This window comes from Talpa occidentalis, unplaced genomic scaffold, assembly GCF_014898055.3.
Source record: "Talpa occidentalis isolate TD23 unplaced genomic scaffold, MPIMG_talOcc4v2.1 talOcc4.12, whole genome shotgun sequence".
Lineage (NCBI taxonomy): Eukaryota > Metazoa > Chordata > Mammalia > Eulipotyphla > Talpidae > Talpa > Talpa occidentalis.
This window is the reverse complement of record NW_023601212.1, coordinates 91,562,626-91,575,202: the sequence shown is the minus strand read 5'-3', so window position 1 is coordinate 91,575,202 and position 12,577 is coordinate 91,562,626. Positions and strand designations below refer to the sequence as shown.

The 12,577-nt window shown below is 41.3% G+C and overlaps 3 protein-coding genes across 3 annotated transcripts in view; 1 reads left to right on the top strand and 2 right to left on the bottom strand.

Annotated features, from left to right (window-relative positions):
* LOC119242359 (acyl-coenzyme A synthetase ACSM6, mitochondrial-like) overlaps positions 1-12,577 on the top strand; it is a 272,902-nt gene that overhangs the window by 119,287 nt on the left and 141,038 nt on the right. The gene's annotated exons all lie outside the window — the stretch shown is intronic.
* LOC119241863 (acyl-coenzyme A synthetase ACSM1, mitochondrial-like) overlaps positions 1-12,577 on the bottom strand; it is a 34,299-nt gene that overhangs the window by 13,468 nt on the left and 8,254 nt on the right. Inside the window, exons 4-5 of the mRNA XM_054693819.1 lie at positions 3,991-4,131; positions 1,705-1,861 (exon numbers count right to left, since the gene is read on the bottom strand). Of these exons, the coding sequence (XP_054549794.1) occupies positions 1,705-1,861; positions 3,991-4,131 (298 nt within the window). The remainder of the gene's footprint in view (positions 1-1,704; positions 1,862-3,990; positions 4,132-12,577) is intronic.
* On the bottom strand, positions 4,916-9,940 carry LOC129145432 (acyl-coenzyme A synthetase ACSM1, mitochondrial-like). The gene is made up of 2 exons (XM_054692914.1): positions 9,712-9,940; positions 4,916-5,127 (listed from the first exon to the last, which is right to left on the bottom strand). Exons 1-2 carry the CDS (start codon positions 9,938-9,940, stop codon positions 4,916-4,918), a joined length of 441 nt encoding a protein of 146 aa, XP_054548889.1.

Below are 12,577 nucleotides of genomic sequence, written 5' to 3'. Positions count from 1 at the left end.
GTCCTCCCTGCCTATATTTCTTTTCCCATTAAGCCACTTCAAAGTGGGCCTCTGCTATGTGCACCCCGGGGAGCATTGCTCACACATAAGGATTAGAGGCAGAGTCTTGTCCACATCCTGTGTTTGACTAAGTCCTCACCAAATGTTGGCTCTGGTTGTAATCACCTAAGTTGTACTTTATCCCCTGTCTCCGTGTTTCCAGGCTTCCCAGGGAGAGTGGCACTGGGAGCAGGGGGCTCTTGCAACAGACTTGGCAAGAAGGGCTGGCTGAGGGGGGTGGGCAGAAAGGAACTAGACGGTGTGCCAGCTCAGGAACAGTACATTTTTAATTAAACGTTCTTTGTTTTAGTCAACAACTCCTGTCTTCACTAAGAGAGGCTAGAACAATAGATATTTCATTACTGAAATGCACAAAAGTAATAAGTAGAAAATAAAGCACAATCAATAAACTTTAAAATGCTATGGGCTTTGGGAGAGGGAGAAATTTGTGGAATACTTTGAAATAATTCAAGCTTAAAGCACACTAAGACTTTGGGGGCAGCTGGTGATGGGGGTTGGATTCAGGGTTGCTGGGGGGATTTCACCCGCAGCAGGAGGTAATGATGGAGTAGGGGAGTGGAGATGGAGAGCAGATATTGACCAGGGTGCTGGAGGGACACAAGGGGAATTAGCCTCAAGAGAGAGGCTAGACCCAAGGTGCACCTTTGAGAGCCGTTGGCTGGAGAATGGAAGCGAAGGAGGCTGCTAAGGAAGGACGTGCAAGATGAGGGCAGACACTTGGAGGATTGTGAGGTCAGCTGGATCAAGTGGCCACAGGGAGGGGAGAAAGTTCAATGGAGAAATTTGATATTAAGGGAGGAAAGAGGGCAGGTCCAATGTGCACTAGGGTAAAGGGAAGCCTTTCAAAGATGGGGAACTTTGGGCATGTTTATTGGCTGAGGGAGCAAAGTAAATAAATGACAGGTAAGAGATTGAAGGGGCAGAGCAAAGTTTTCACAAATTAAAGATTAATGGAGAGGAACTCCTCACAGGAGGAGAAGGAAAGGATCAGCAGGGGTTCAGATTTTGAGGGGGGCAGCTCTGAGAAGGAAGCAAGTGGGGAAGCAAAAAAGCAATTTCAGGGGCAGGGACATGCAAGGAAGGAGCCCATTATCACCACAAGACAACAGCCACTGCTGCCACTTACTTGGGGAGTGTGGTCCCGGTGCCAGCTTGTGCCACCTCATCACTATTCCCAACAATTTTGTGAGATAGTAATTATGGAAACACCCATTTCACAGATAAGGAAACTGAGGCTCAGGGTCACAAGTAAACCACTAATAAATGTCCAAAGTGCACTAAGAAACATGATGTGTCATACTCCAACCACACACTGGCACAGCCGGGACCTGGCATCCAGGAGACATGACCTTACTCTGGTTTGCTTTCATTTCTCAAAATGTGTATTCTGGGTTTCGAACCCACACAGTTCAATGCATGGGTCTGGGGAATCTAAGCCTCTTCTTCAAGGTTGCCTCTTGATGTGAGTCTAATGCAATGATCATATTACTCTGTGCTTCACACTTTGAGAAATCCAGGCTGGTGTTAGGTTATGCTCATGGGCTCCTTTGCTAAGTCAAATCTTTTCCATGAAGCCCAGTTTTTAATCTTGAAACATGAGTTTCTTCTGGGAGTTTGTGATGGTGGACGGTACTGAATTCTTACCTCTACAATGACTTTGGGCTCAAACTGGGACAGATGGTGAATGAAGAGTGTAGACCCTGCTGTCCATGGTTCAAGCAAGCACCCCAAAACAGCCAGAATCCAGCCTGGGTCTGACAGACACCAGAAGACATCAGACGTCTTCAGCTGCAGTAATCTCCTGCTAACTCCAAAATACAACAGCCTCACTGTGTGCTCCCAGGAGGATGTAATCCAAGGCGGGGGACTCTGGGTTTGGGGTCGTGATCCACCTGTCACTCCATTCATGTGATTTGTGTGGGCTCAAGATCTGTTCCCACCCAGGCCCCCAAAGACTGTAAAACTATAGTTCCTGGTCTTGAGTGACATCAGCTGGTTCGATCATAATGAACCTTTTGACAGGGAACACAGAGTCAACGTCTGTTGTTCTTTCCCTGGATTTGAATCTGATAGAGTCCCAAGTGATGCCAGTGGTCATTTTTGTATAATAAAGGATGAGGCTTTCTCAGAAGATCAAAACCTAACAGTATCAGAGCTGATAGATGGAGAGATAACAACCTAATCTGGAGACTCTCCAGGCAAATCCTGGAGAACTCTATTTCATGATCCAATAAATTCCCTTAATCAGTGTTTGGCTTCAAGAGGTTTAGATTGGGCTCTCTGTCATTTGAAATTGAGAGAGACAGGGAGAGAGACAGAGAACTAATTAATACCTCATATTGGCAAAGGACTGGAAACAATCATAAGCCAAAGGAACATGAAGTGAGTGGAACTTTATTTCTCTACCTTCCTCTTTCTGTTTCCAAGGGATCTCTAGATGCATAACTTCTTGAGAAATCACAATTCTTCATTAGCAGGCTAAGGCTTTGTGGAGATTTTCTTGGTAGGGAGGGTTTTGATGAGACACCCATATATTCTCATCCCTTTTCTGAGGATTATGGCACACCCACCAGAAATTTCTAGCTAGGGCCATCTCTCTAGCTAGTAATTGGACCCAGGCACCTGCTGGGTATCTCTTGTGGGATGTCTCACAGGCACCTCACGCCCAGCAGAGCCTGGTCTCTCTTGCCTCTCTTGGACTCATTCTCCTGTGGACTCTGGATTTCAGTGCCTGTCAACACTGTCTGTGAAACTGCCTAACCCTCAAACCTGGTAGTTAACCTTCTGTCCGACATCTAGCCCAGTGGGTCTTGTGCACCTCTTAAAATATCAAATGTGCTAACACCCTTCTTGTGTCTGGCACTCAGTTAAAGCAACTGCCATCTTGTACCAAATTATTCTAAAACCCTCTAACTGTTGTTTCTAATGACTTTTCCTCCCTATCACCCCACACATCTTCCATCCTGCCTCCAAGGTGATCTTTTCAAAATGCAAATGTGATCAGTCCTCTCTATGCTGAAAACTTTTCAAAATCTCCCGTGTTTTTCTAATCTGTTCCAAATTCTACACCAATGTCCACAAGACACACCTGATCTGGGCTCCACTCATTTCCCATCTCCGGGTCTCTATCTCTCACCAGATACCAACTATTCTCAATCTCTGTATGCTACTTTCCATATCTTTGTTCCTTTGTATTATTTTTGGCTGCCAGGAAAGCCCTCCTCTACTTCCTACCCCCATCATGGAGGACTTGGCTCCACACCCATGATCATCAATGCAGATACCTGTTGTCCACAAAGAGCCTTCTCTGCAAACTTATCTGGTTAACGAATTGCAAACTATGTGGAAATTGACCTGGTGTGAATGTTGCTACTTGGGGGAGGGAGAGCGTGAAGAAGAGGTTTGGTTTAAAATTGATTAAATGATAACCCAAGGTTTTGGCCTCTGTGATTTTTTGTGCTAGATTAGGGTAGTGGCTTGCGTGACTTGGTTTCAAGAATCACTTTTTCTAACAGCACGTGATTGGGAAACTCCACATCTGATTTTCCTATGATGGGGGAGAAGAGAGGCTCTATCACTTTGGGTCACTTTGCTAGAACATTTTGTCTTTCCTTCACCAAACCCTGGAATCACTGACAGCAACACAAGAGCTTTGTGTGGCTTGTCTATGCTTGCTGACTCCACCCACATTTCCTTCACACCCAAAAGTGCCTCTGTCATGCCTCCAGGGTTTCCAGTTTTTACCTCTTAGACCCTTAGCAATATGAACCAAAGAGAGCAGAAAGGAGAAACAGAATGGAGTTGGTTCTATTCAGGTCTCCACGCACACATGCACATGTGCGCGCGTGTACACACACACACACACACACACACACACACACTTTGTCCCAGAATGTGGCCCAACCTCTGAGTTAGATTCCTCTTTCCTACCTAGAAGGGAAGGAGGATCGTAAAGCAAGTCCATGGCTGTGTTTCGCCATCTTGGGGTAGCCAGTGGTCCCGCTGGTGAAGAAGATGACCATTGGGTCCGAAGTCTTTGACTTAACACAGGTGTGCTCAGGGGATGCTGATCTGAAAATAGGGTATAGTGCAAAGGACAGAAGTCACAGTTTTGATTTGCCCATCAAAAGAAACAACATGACGTTTGGGGTCATTTTTTTCTCTGATTTTAGAATCTAGCATAAGATGTGACTTTGCTGTAATATTAGCCTATGGGGCTGGAGTAAAACAAGTTTAAAAACTGAAATGAAATTTCAAGAAAACAAATCCAGCAACATTGATGTGTGATATGAAAGATGCCTGAAGGTTTTCTGAATCAGAACTTTGGAGATAGAAGAGGCCTGTCGTCTGTCCATTACTTCCCTAACATTACCTGCAAGGTATTCCTGAAGGCACCCAGCACCTGGGACACAGAAAGTGTTTGCTCCCCAAACTACCTGAGACTCAGACTCACATTTCACCTTAAAAAATTCACTTTCTTTCAACTTCTTCACATACTTGTTTTTATATGAAAATAGTACTTCAAATCCCTCATCCAAAGGAAGATACAACACAATAACCCTCTGATTTTTCCACATCTCCTTTGTGCAATCCAGAGGTGATTATACTTTAGTGAGGGAAGCAATTCCATTTTCTTATTTTAAAGATAAAGCAGTCACAGCAAGAGAGGGGAAGGAATGAGCCGAGGGGAAGGAATGAGCCAAGGGTCAGGCAGCAAATCAATGTCAGATCTGGGAAGAGGTTTCTGGTGTCTGACCTGGGGACCTGCCTACCATGACTGTCTGTTTCCAAGAACTTTGGGGTGAATAACTTTCTCTCAACATTTCTCAGAAAGCACATTTATTAGACTAGAAACTCACTTCATCAATGAGCGGAAGTCCAGCCACCCTTCACGGCTATGATCGGACACCAGGAGCTTGGTTTTCAGATTGGGGCACTCAGAAGCCACGGAGTCCACCTCAGGGGCAAGGGCTTCAGTGGTCACGATACTCTGGGCTTTAGACACTTGTAGTCGGTAGAGAATGTCCTTGGCCTTCAACTGGGTGGTTCCTGGCATGAAGATGATTCCTGGGAAGGAGAAGGAACTGTTTTTTTTTTTTTTTTTTCTTTCACAAACATGAGTTTCAAGCCCAACTTATCTGCATAGAAATCCTCTAGCCGCTTTCAGATGTGGTCCACAGACTCACAGCACCAGCTGCACCTGGGACACAGACTCACAGCCCACTGCAAACTTGCTGAATCAGAATCTGCATTTTAACAAGAGCCCCAAGTGAACCTTCTGCGTATTAAATTTTGAAACACTGCTAGAACCTTTTCTATTCTCGATGGACCTATCGAGTAAGCAGGTGGGTCCTATTTTATGCCATCAGAACAGTGTCTCTGACTCGGAACTGGCTGCCTCCCTGCCCTGCCTCCATCTTTCTCCCTTCACGTCTCTCTCAGACAGTCAATTTGTTGTCATCTTGAATCTTTCTCTTCATTCCTCACACCCAAAATTAGTTACACTATCCTTTGAACTTTCCTACATTCTCTTCCATCTTCCAACACCAACATTTAGTCAAAGTCTTTCTGTGCCTCCATTGGATTCTAACCTATTTCCTGGATGCTGTGTCTTGAACCTTCCTACTACCTATCCTCCATATTATTATTTGCTTAAGTTCCACAAAGTACTAACATTTCCCTCCACATGTCTTCTCTTCACTAATTCTTGTGCCCTCTCTTCGAGAAAACACTACACTCCCCATGCTGACATCGAAAGGCTGTCCAACCTCCAGCTTTCTCTCCCACAACTTTATTCTCTACTTCAAATTACCCATTCTTCATACAAACTTCTTCTGACTCTAAGCCTTTGCATGTGATATGGCCAGTCTTAGAATTTGCTTTCTTTGCTTCTACATATTTTTAATTCTGCTTACCCTAGGGGGCTCAGCCCATGTCTTAGCTTTCTTATGGATTATCTCTTAGCTCTACAGATGACATGGCTTCTCTATACTCCCTCTGCCATTGCAGTTACTTCTTGATTCCATATGATTTTGATGTCTGCATCAACAATTGTATTGTGAAAGAATGGGAGAGAGGGAGAGTATGTATAAATATACATATAACAAGAGCATAACAGAATGTTGTGTGAGCATGCATAATAGAAGGACTGGAGTAATAAATCTATGAATCCCATTATGGCTCTAAGTTATACAAATAAACTGAAAGAGGAAGGGAACTCTCCACAGAAGAATGATAACTAATAAATGTAGAGTGAGTGCTAGAAATAGAAAATTCTCATATACAACCACCTTAAAACCATGCCATTCAGTCATGAATCATCAACGAATAACCAAACAATAGGGTAAAAAACTATTGGGGTGCAAGATACTCACATAGTCTTATTATATGTTTCAGCACAGATTACTTATTAATTGCAAAGGGGAAAGGTAGTTTTACAAAGGTGGATATCACTTTATTAAAGTGATAGAATAATACAACTCATATTGGACCAAACCACCATCATATACTTCCTGGTGGGATGCACTGAGAAAGACAACTCCTACAAAATAACTGTCATGCAGAAACTGCTAGGGGATACTTTCAGATTAAAAGAACTGAGGAGACATGGCAAGTAAATGCAACATATGATGCTAGTTTGGATTTTTGGGTTTAAGGAAAAAGACAGTCTATAAAGAACATTATTGAGGCAATTGAGGAATTTGGCTATGGTTGTATTCAGGCATCTGCATTGTATCAATACTAGACTTCTTGTGTGATAACCCTATCATAGTTAGGTGAAGGGAATGTCCTGGATCTTAGATGTATGCTCCAATGTTTATGGATGTTGAGCTGGAATTTATAGGTGTTACAATGTCTACAACAAATTCCTAGAGTGTGGCCATTGGAGAAGCAAGCCAGAGGGACACTATTTGGACAGACAGTCACTCATATAGGAGTAGGATTGATTATTCCTTGGACAGTAGGGCCTAGTGGAGATTTAATCATGGTTCACACTGAAGATATTCATGATATATTGAACAGGTGGTAGATGGAAAAAGGAAGCTCTGGGTTGTGGTCTGAAGTAGGGAACATTGGTAGTGAGGCTGTCAATTCAACCAGAATTCTTGGGCAGGGAGCAGTGGAGGTTGCATGGAGGCATACTCCCATGAAAAAGGGGAAACATTGTGGAAGAGCTGGGGTACACCATATAGGATGGGTCCCCAACAAATATCAGAGCAGGTTTTCTAATCTGCACTCCTCCTTCCTGCCCTCTGGGACTGGTACTTACTTTGGGAAGCACACAGAAAACACAGGGACTATGGAGTCTCTCATTCGAAACCCTAGAGATGAAGGATATTGGAGGTACCACAAATATGAGCCAGTTCCACCCTGACTCATCCATATCAACATCTGGCTCTCTCCAAGTTTCTCCCCACCCTACTGACTCAACAGCTACAAAAAAAGATCTTAGTACATATAGAAACCAGCAAAGACTTAAATAACCCCCAAATCTAAAGATATTAAAACAATGATAACATAGGGAAACTTTAAGTAACAAAATGGGTAGACAGAACAACATAACACATTCAAATATGAGACATTGAGAGTATGATATCACAAAGTGAGAACAATTCTCCAGAATTCAAACATGAAAAGATAGAAGATTCTATCTCCCTATTAGATAGAGCTTATATAATAAACTGCTTTAATAAACTCAGAGATAGAAAAATCAGAAAAGCAAGCCAAAGAAATACAAGATAACTCAGAAAAAACAAGTCAAAGAAATATAAGGAAAAAAGTTAATCAAAGAGACACAACAAAGCTCCCAAAAACAAATTAATGAGCTCAGAAATAAAATCAATGAACAGAAGGTAAAAATCAAAGTTTTAACAGGAAAATAACAGAAATCCAGGAGGTAAAGAGTTTAATAAATGAGAGGAAGTACTCTACAGAAAGCTATGAAAGTAGAATAGATCAAATGGAGGATCAAATCAGTGATCTTAAAAATAGTAATGGTCTAATGACACAAGTGGAAAAAGACAAAGAATATGTTAAAAAAAAAAAGGAGGAGGCAATTTGAGAAATATCTGACACTATCAAGAAAGCCAATATAAGAATAATGGGTACCCCAGAAGAGGAAGAGAGAGAGGAGAATAGAGAACCTATTGAAAAAAAATGAAAGAGGAAAACTATCCAGACCTGGGGAAGGAATTAAATATACCAGTCCAAGAAGCTGAAAGAACACCTAAGTGCAATGACACCTATACCAAGACTCACAGTAGTGAAACTAGCAAGAATTACAGAGGAAGTAGGACTATTGAAGGTATAGGGGGGAAAAACAAGTAACATATTAATGTAGTCCCATCAAGTTTACATCAGACTTCTCATCAGAAACTATAAAGGCAAGGAGAGAATGGAATGATGTACTCAAAGATACTCAAAGATAAAAACTGTCAACCAAGATTGCAAGACTCTCTTTCAAATACAAGGGGAAAATAAAGACCTCAAATAAAAGTTGAAGGAATCTGGGCCTCCCTAGTGGTGCAGGTGGTTGAGTGCAGCGCTGTGAAGCTGTCCGCAGCCTCTGCAGTGCGAGTCCAATCCCCGCCGGCCTCGGAGCAACCCACATGGCAAGCAGACCTCTCCTGTCTCGCCCACTGCTCCTCTCAGCAGTGTACTTCATCAGTCTGCCTGTTCTGTTCCCTGCTTTGTCTCTGGTGAATCCTCTCACCCTCCGACGCATCTGGCCTGTTCCTTGGCTCTTGTATAAATAAAATAAATCCTTAAAAAAAAAAGTTGAAGGAATTTGCAAACACTAGATATTCCCCTACAATAAATGTTGACAAGAACACTCCTTGTCAAAATCCTTTGATCAAAATCAAAGTAAAATAATCCACAAATATTAGATAAGAAAATAAATACACAGAGCCAGGAAAGTAAGGCAAAACACTCCTATGTTCATTGTAGCACTATTTACAGTAGCCAAGCTATGAAAATCATTTAAGTCGCCAACAAAAGAGCATTGATTAAGAGGATGTGCTATATATATATACATACATCATGAAATACTACTTAACTATTAAAAGAAAAGATGAATTCTTGCCATTTGGAACAACATGGTTGAAACTGGAGAGGATTATGCTAAATGAAATAAGTTAGACAGAAAAAAGACAAGTACCAGCTGATTTCACTCAGATGTGGATATAGAGAAACAAAACAAAGGACCTGACAAAACTAAACCAAAACAAAGACCAGAATTATGAGTGCAGAATTGAGGCTACTAGAGAGGGAAGGTGGAGGTTGGAACAAATGAAGGAGGAGGACCAATGGCTTATGGTAAAGGCCTAGGTCCTGAAGAGATACAGTGTTGTAAATCAATGCTATCTCAATAATAAATAAATATAAATAAATAAACAGAATGGGGGTGATAGTACCTACCTCAAATGTTCTTATGGATTTGAAGGTTCTTATCTGCAGGTTCCTATCAAGTATTCAATAAAAAATAGCTTTACATATATGTACATGTACACTTATATATAATTTGAGTCCAATAAAGGGAAAGATTGTATAGGAGAAAGAAATTTAGGCAAGAGAAAACACCTAATGCTTCAGGACCAATTAGCGCTAGGCCACCTCTGAAGATTACCAGGATCTGTTTGAGTCACTGACCTGATCGGATGCAGCCTAGGCTCACCAACCACCACTCAGGCACCCGAGGCAGAATCAAGGCTAGGCGGTCTCCGCGTTGCAGGCCACAGTTCTGTGTCAACATGTTGGCTGTACGGCAGCTTAAGTCTGTTATCTCTCTGAAACTCCATTTCACTTCATCTCCTTGGTTATTCACCCACCATAGGGCTGGGTTTGGACCTCTCTTGCCCTCCTGTTGAAGATTATACATAATATATTACTTCTTGTTTCAAAGGAAAAGGCACTTTTTTTTTTTTTGCAAATGCTCTGCCAAGTCATATTTTGTTGTAAGCACAGTTCAAGGACTGGGACCTTATTTTAAAGTATATGTAGAGAAAAGAGAATTTGGAGGATGGGTGTAATTTAGTCAAGTTCTTCTGACCTACTGTAGTCACCTCCTCTCAAGTCACATGAAATCATGAACAGACTTCATGTAACCTACGGAAGACTTAAAATTCATTCTCCCATGTGTCTCTCTTCGTTCCATATAGACAGTAGGTTTCTTTCTGAGGATATGCCTCAGTTTTTTCATCTCTGAGATGGGAACAATAATACTGCTTAGAAGGAGTCAAAGTTCACTAAATTATTTAGTAACTTAATAGTCAAGTATATATGACAGTGCCTGGCACATAGTAAGTGCTCAATAAAATTACCATGACTATTACAAAAATTAAAGCAGGCTAATTTAATTCTTGAACATCTGGGAGAATTTGCATTTTAAATTAAGCTAACTCTAGAGATGAAATCAGTAAGAAGGCAGACCAAGAAACTCTAGGTTTTCATTCCCTCACAAAAGAGCAAATAAATTAAGAACAGACTAATTAAATATCTTTGTGGGAGTTCTAAAAATAGCCAAGTACCCACAGCAATCTACAAGTGTCAAAACAATAAAAATCCATACTCAAAATTATAAGAAATTTTGTGGTGTATTTGCTCATTCTTATCTCCTCTCTTTTGGTGTGGTGCAGCATGGTCAGGAAGAAGCCACCCAATTTCTGGCTTCTGCTCCTCTTGGGATAAAAAGAAAGGGTGGACATTATTAGCAATGCTCTGGGTTGTGCGAGGGCTGCTTTGAGGGCTTCTGGTATCACATGACTTGAAGCTCAGGTGAGAATAGAAGTGTAGTTTAAATACACATTGAATATTTGTCTCTCAAAGTAGTGCTATATGTTAGGTACTTGCTAAGTCTCAGCTGAATGAATGAATGCCATATCAAAGAGGTAGAAAAAATGAATGTGGACATAATATGACCTTTTATGAACAGGTTTAGGAGGTTGCTCCAGGAATCAATTCAAGTTGAATGTAATATCTTAGCAGCCTAGAGTAAAAAAAGATTTGATTTCAAGGCCACTCAGAGTTCTACATTGGTGACCTGAATGAGAGACTGTATTCTTCCCCTTGGTTTATGTTGTTTGACTGACAAAGCACTTTCTTTTGTTTTATAATGGATTCTTTGCCAACTAAATAAAGGCAAAATATTTCACATAAAATTTCACATTTCACAAGTAAAATGCATTAAAATGTGGATCAAAATAAATTCGGTTACCCTGATGATTTGAGTTGTGTTTTGATTAAGCCATGGATCAGTTTCCAGGTGATGCTTTAGTCATAAGATGAGGACCAGGAGCCAGAGTGGACAGCAGTGCCTGCCTGCTGGAGGGTCTTTCAAAGCAGCAATTTCAAGGTTCACAGTTCTTGTAAAGCAGGCTTCTAATTTAACTTATTCCACTAAAAAAAGTCTGTTTGTAGCCTGGAGACAGCTATTTTATCATCATCAGATTGTGACAGGGTTAAATAATGCGTTATATATTCAGACAGTCTGGAACCAAATCCTGCTTCTTCATTTATTAGTTATGTAATTTCTGAGAATATTTAAACCCTTAGAACTTTGGTTTTCTCATCTGGAAATGGGGATAATAAAAGTGCCCATCTAATCAAAGTCTTAAATGCAAATTGTTTGATGTGGCATTAAAAACATGCTCTCTATAATACAGGCATTCCCACCCCCCTTTGGAGTTATTATAGAAATACAGAGAAAGGAAAAAGAAGGAATAGGAAGGGGACTCCCACAAAAGGTAAAAATGTGTATACACACACACACACACACACACGTCTTAGATATTAGTACATGAATGCATCTTCCTGGGAATTTAATAATTATTCAACTCATCGACTCCATCTAAGGTGAATGCTCTTTTATGTACAAAGACAATGCTGGATGAATTTTTACACTACTGACATCACTAGTGGAGACTTAGTTACAGGAACACCACCCAATGTCTACTGAAATTCCTGGTGTCACTACCTTACCTTTCTTGGGAAAAAACAAAACCAAAACAAATCAAGCCCTTAGGATTTTCTGCAGAGACAAGTAACCTCCAGAGACCACAGGAACTGATCTTTTGGATATGCCTTAAAACCCCCACTGACAGGGGAGATTGCAGTTGGATTCACCACTCTCATAGGAGGATGGATGACATACTTAGCTATATATGTCAGACACTCAGGATGCAATCTGGTAGTTTTCCCTTCCTCTCGAATGTAACCTGAAGTCAAGCCCAAGTTTGATGAGATGAATTCCAGTTAAGACTTACCATTCAACTTGCTGAGCTTGTGATTAGAACTTTTGCACTTGGTCACAATTATGGAGTAACTGACTGTTACCAGTCACTTTCACTGCTGTCTTGTTTTTCAATGAGATTATCTCTGTTTCACAGATGGCACCATCAACTCTCAGAGACGTGGTGAAATGGCTAGGTTGAGAATTGAAGCCCCAGACATCAACTCCCTCCCTGACACTAGTAAGCTGAGGCAGAAGCTGCCCTGGTTTCTTGCCTCCCCGGGCTGC

Bases quoted from the DNA above. Each gene is read 5' to 3' on its own strand.
- LOC129145432 (XM_054692914.1), bottom strand. From the start codon at position 9,940: ATGTATAATCTTCAACAGGAGGGCAAGAGAGGTCCAAACCCAGCCCTA. The intron at 5,128-9,711 runs GTCAGTGACTCA...TCTCCTTCCCAG, and splicing joins CCTAGGCTGCATCCGATCAG to GAATCATCTTCATGCCAGGA.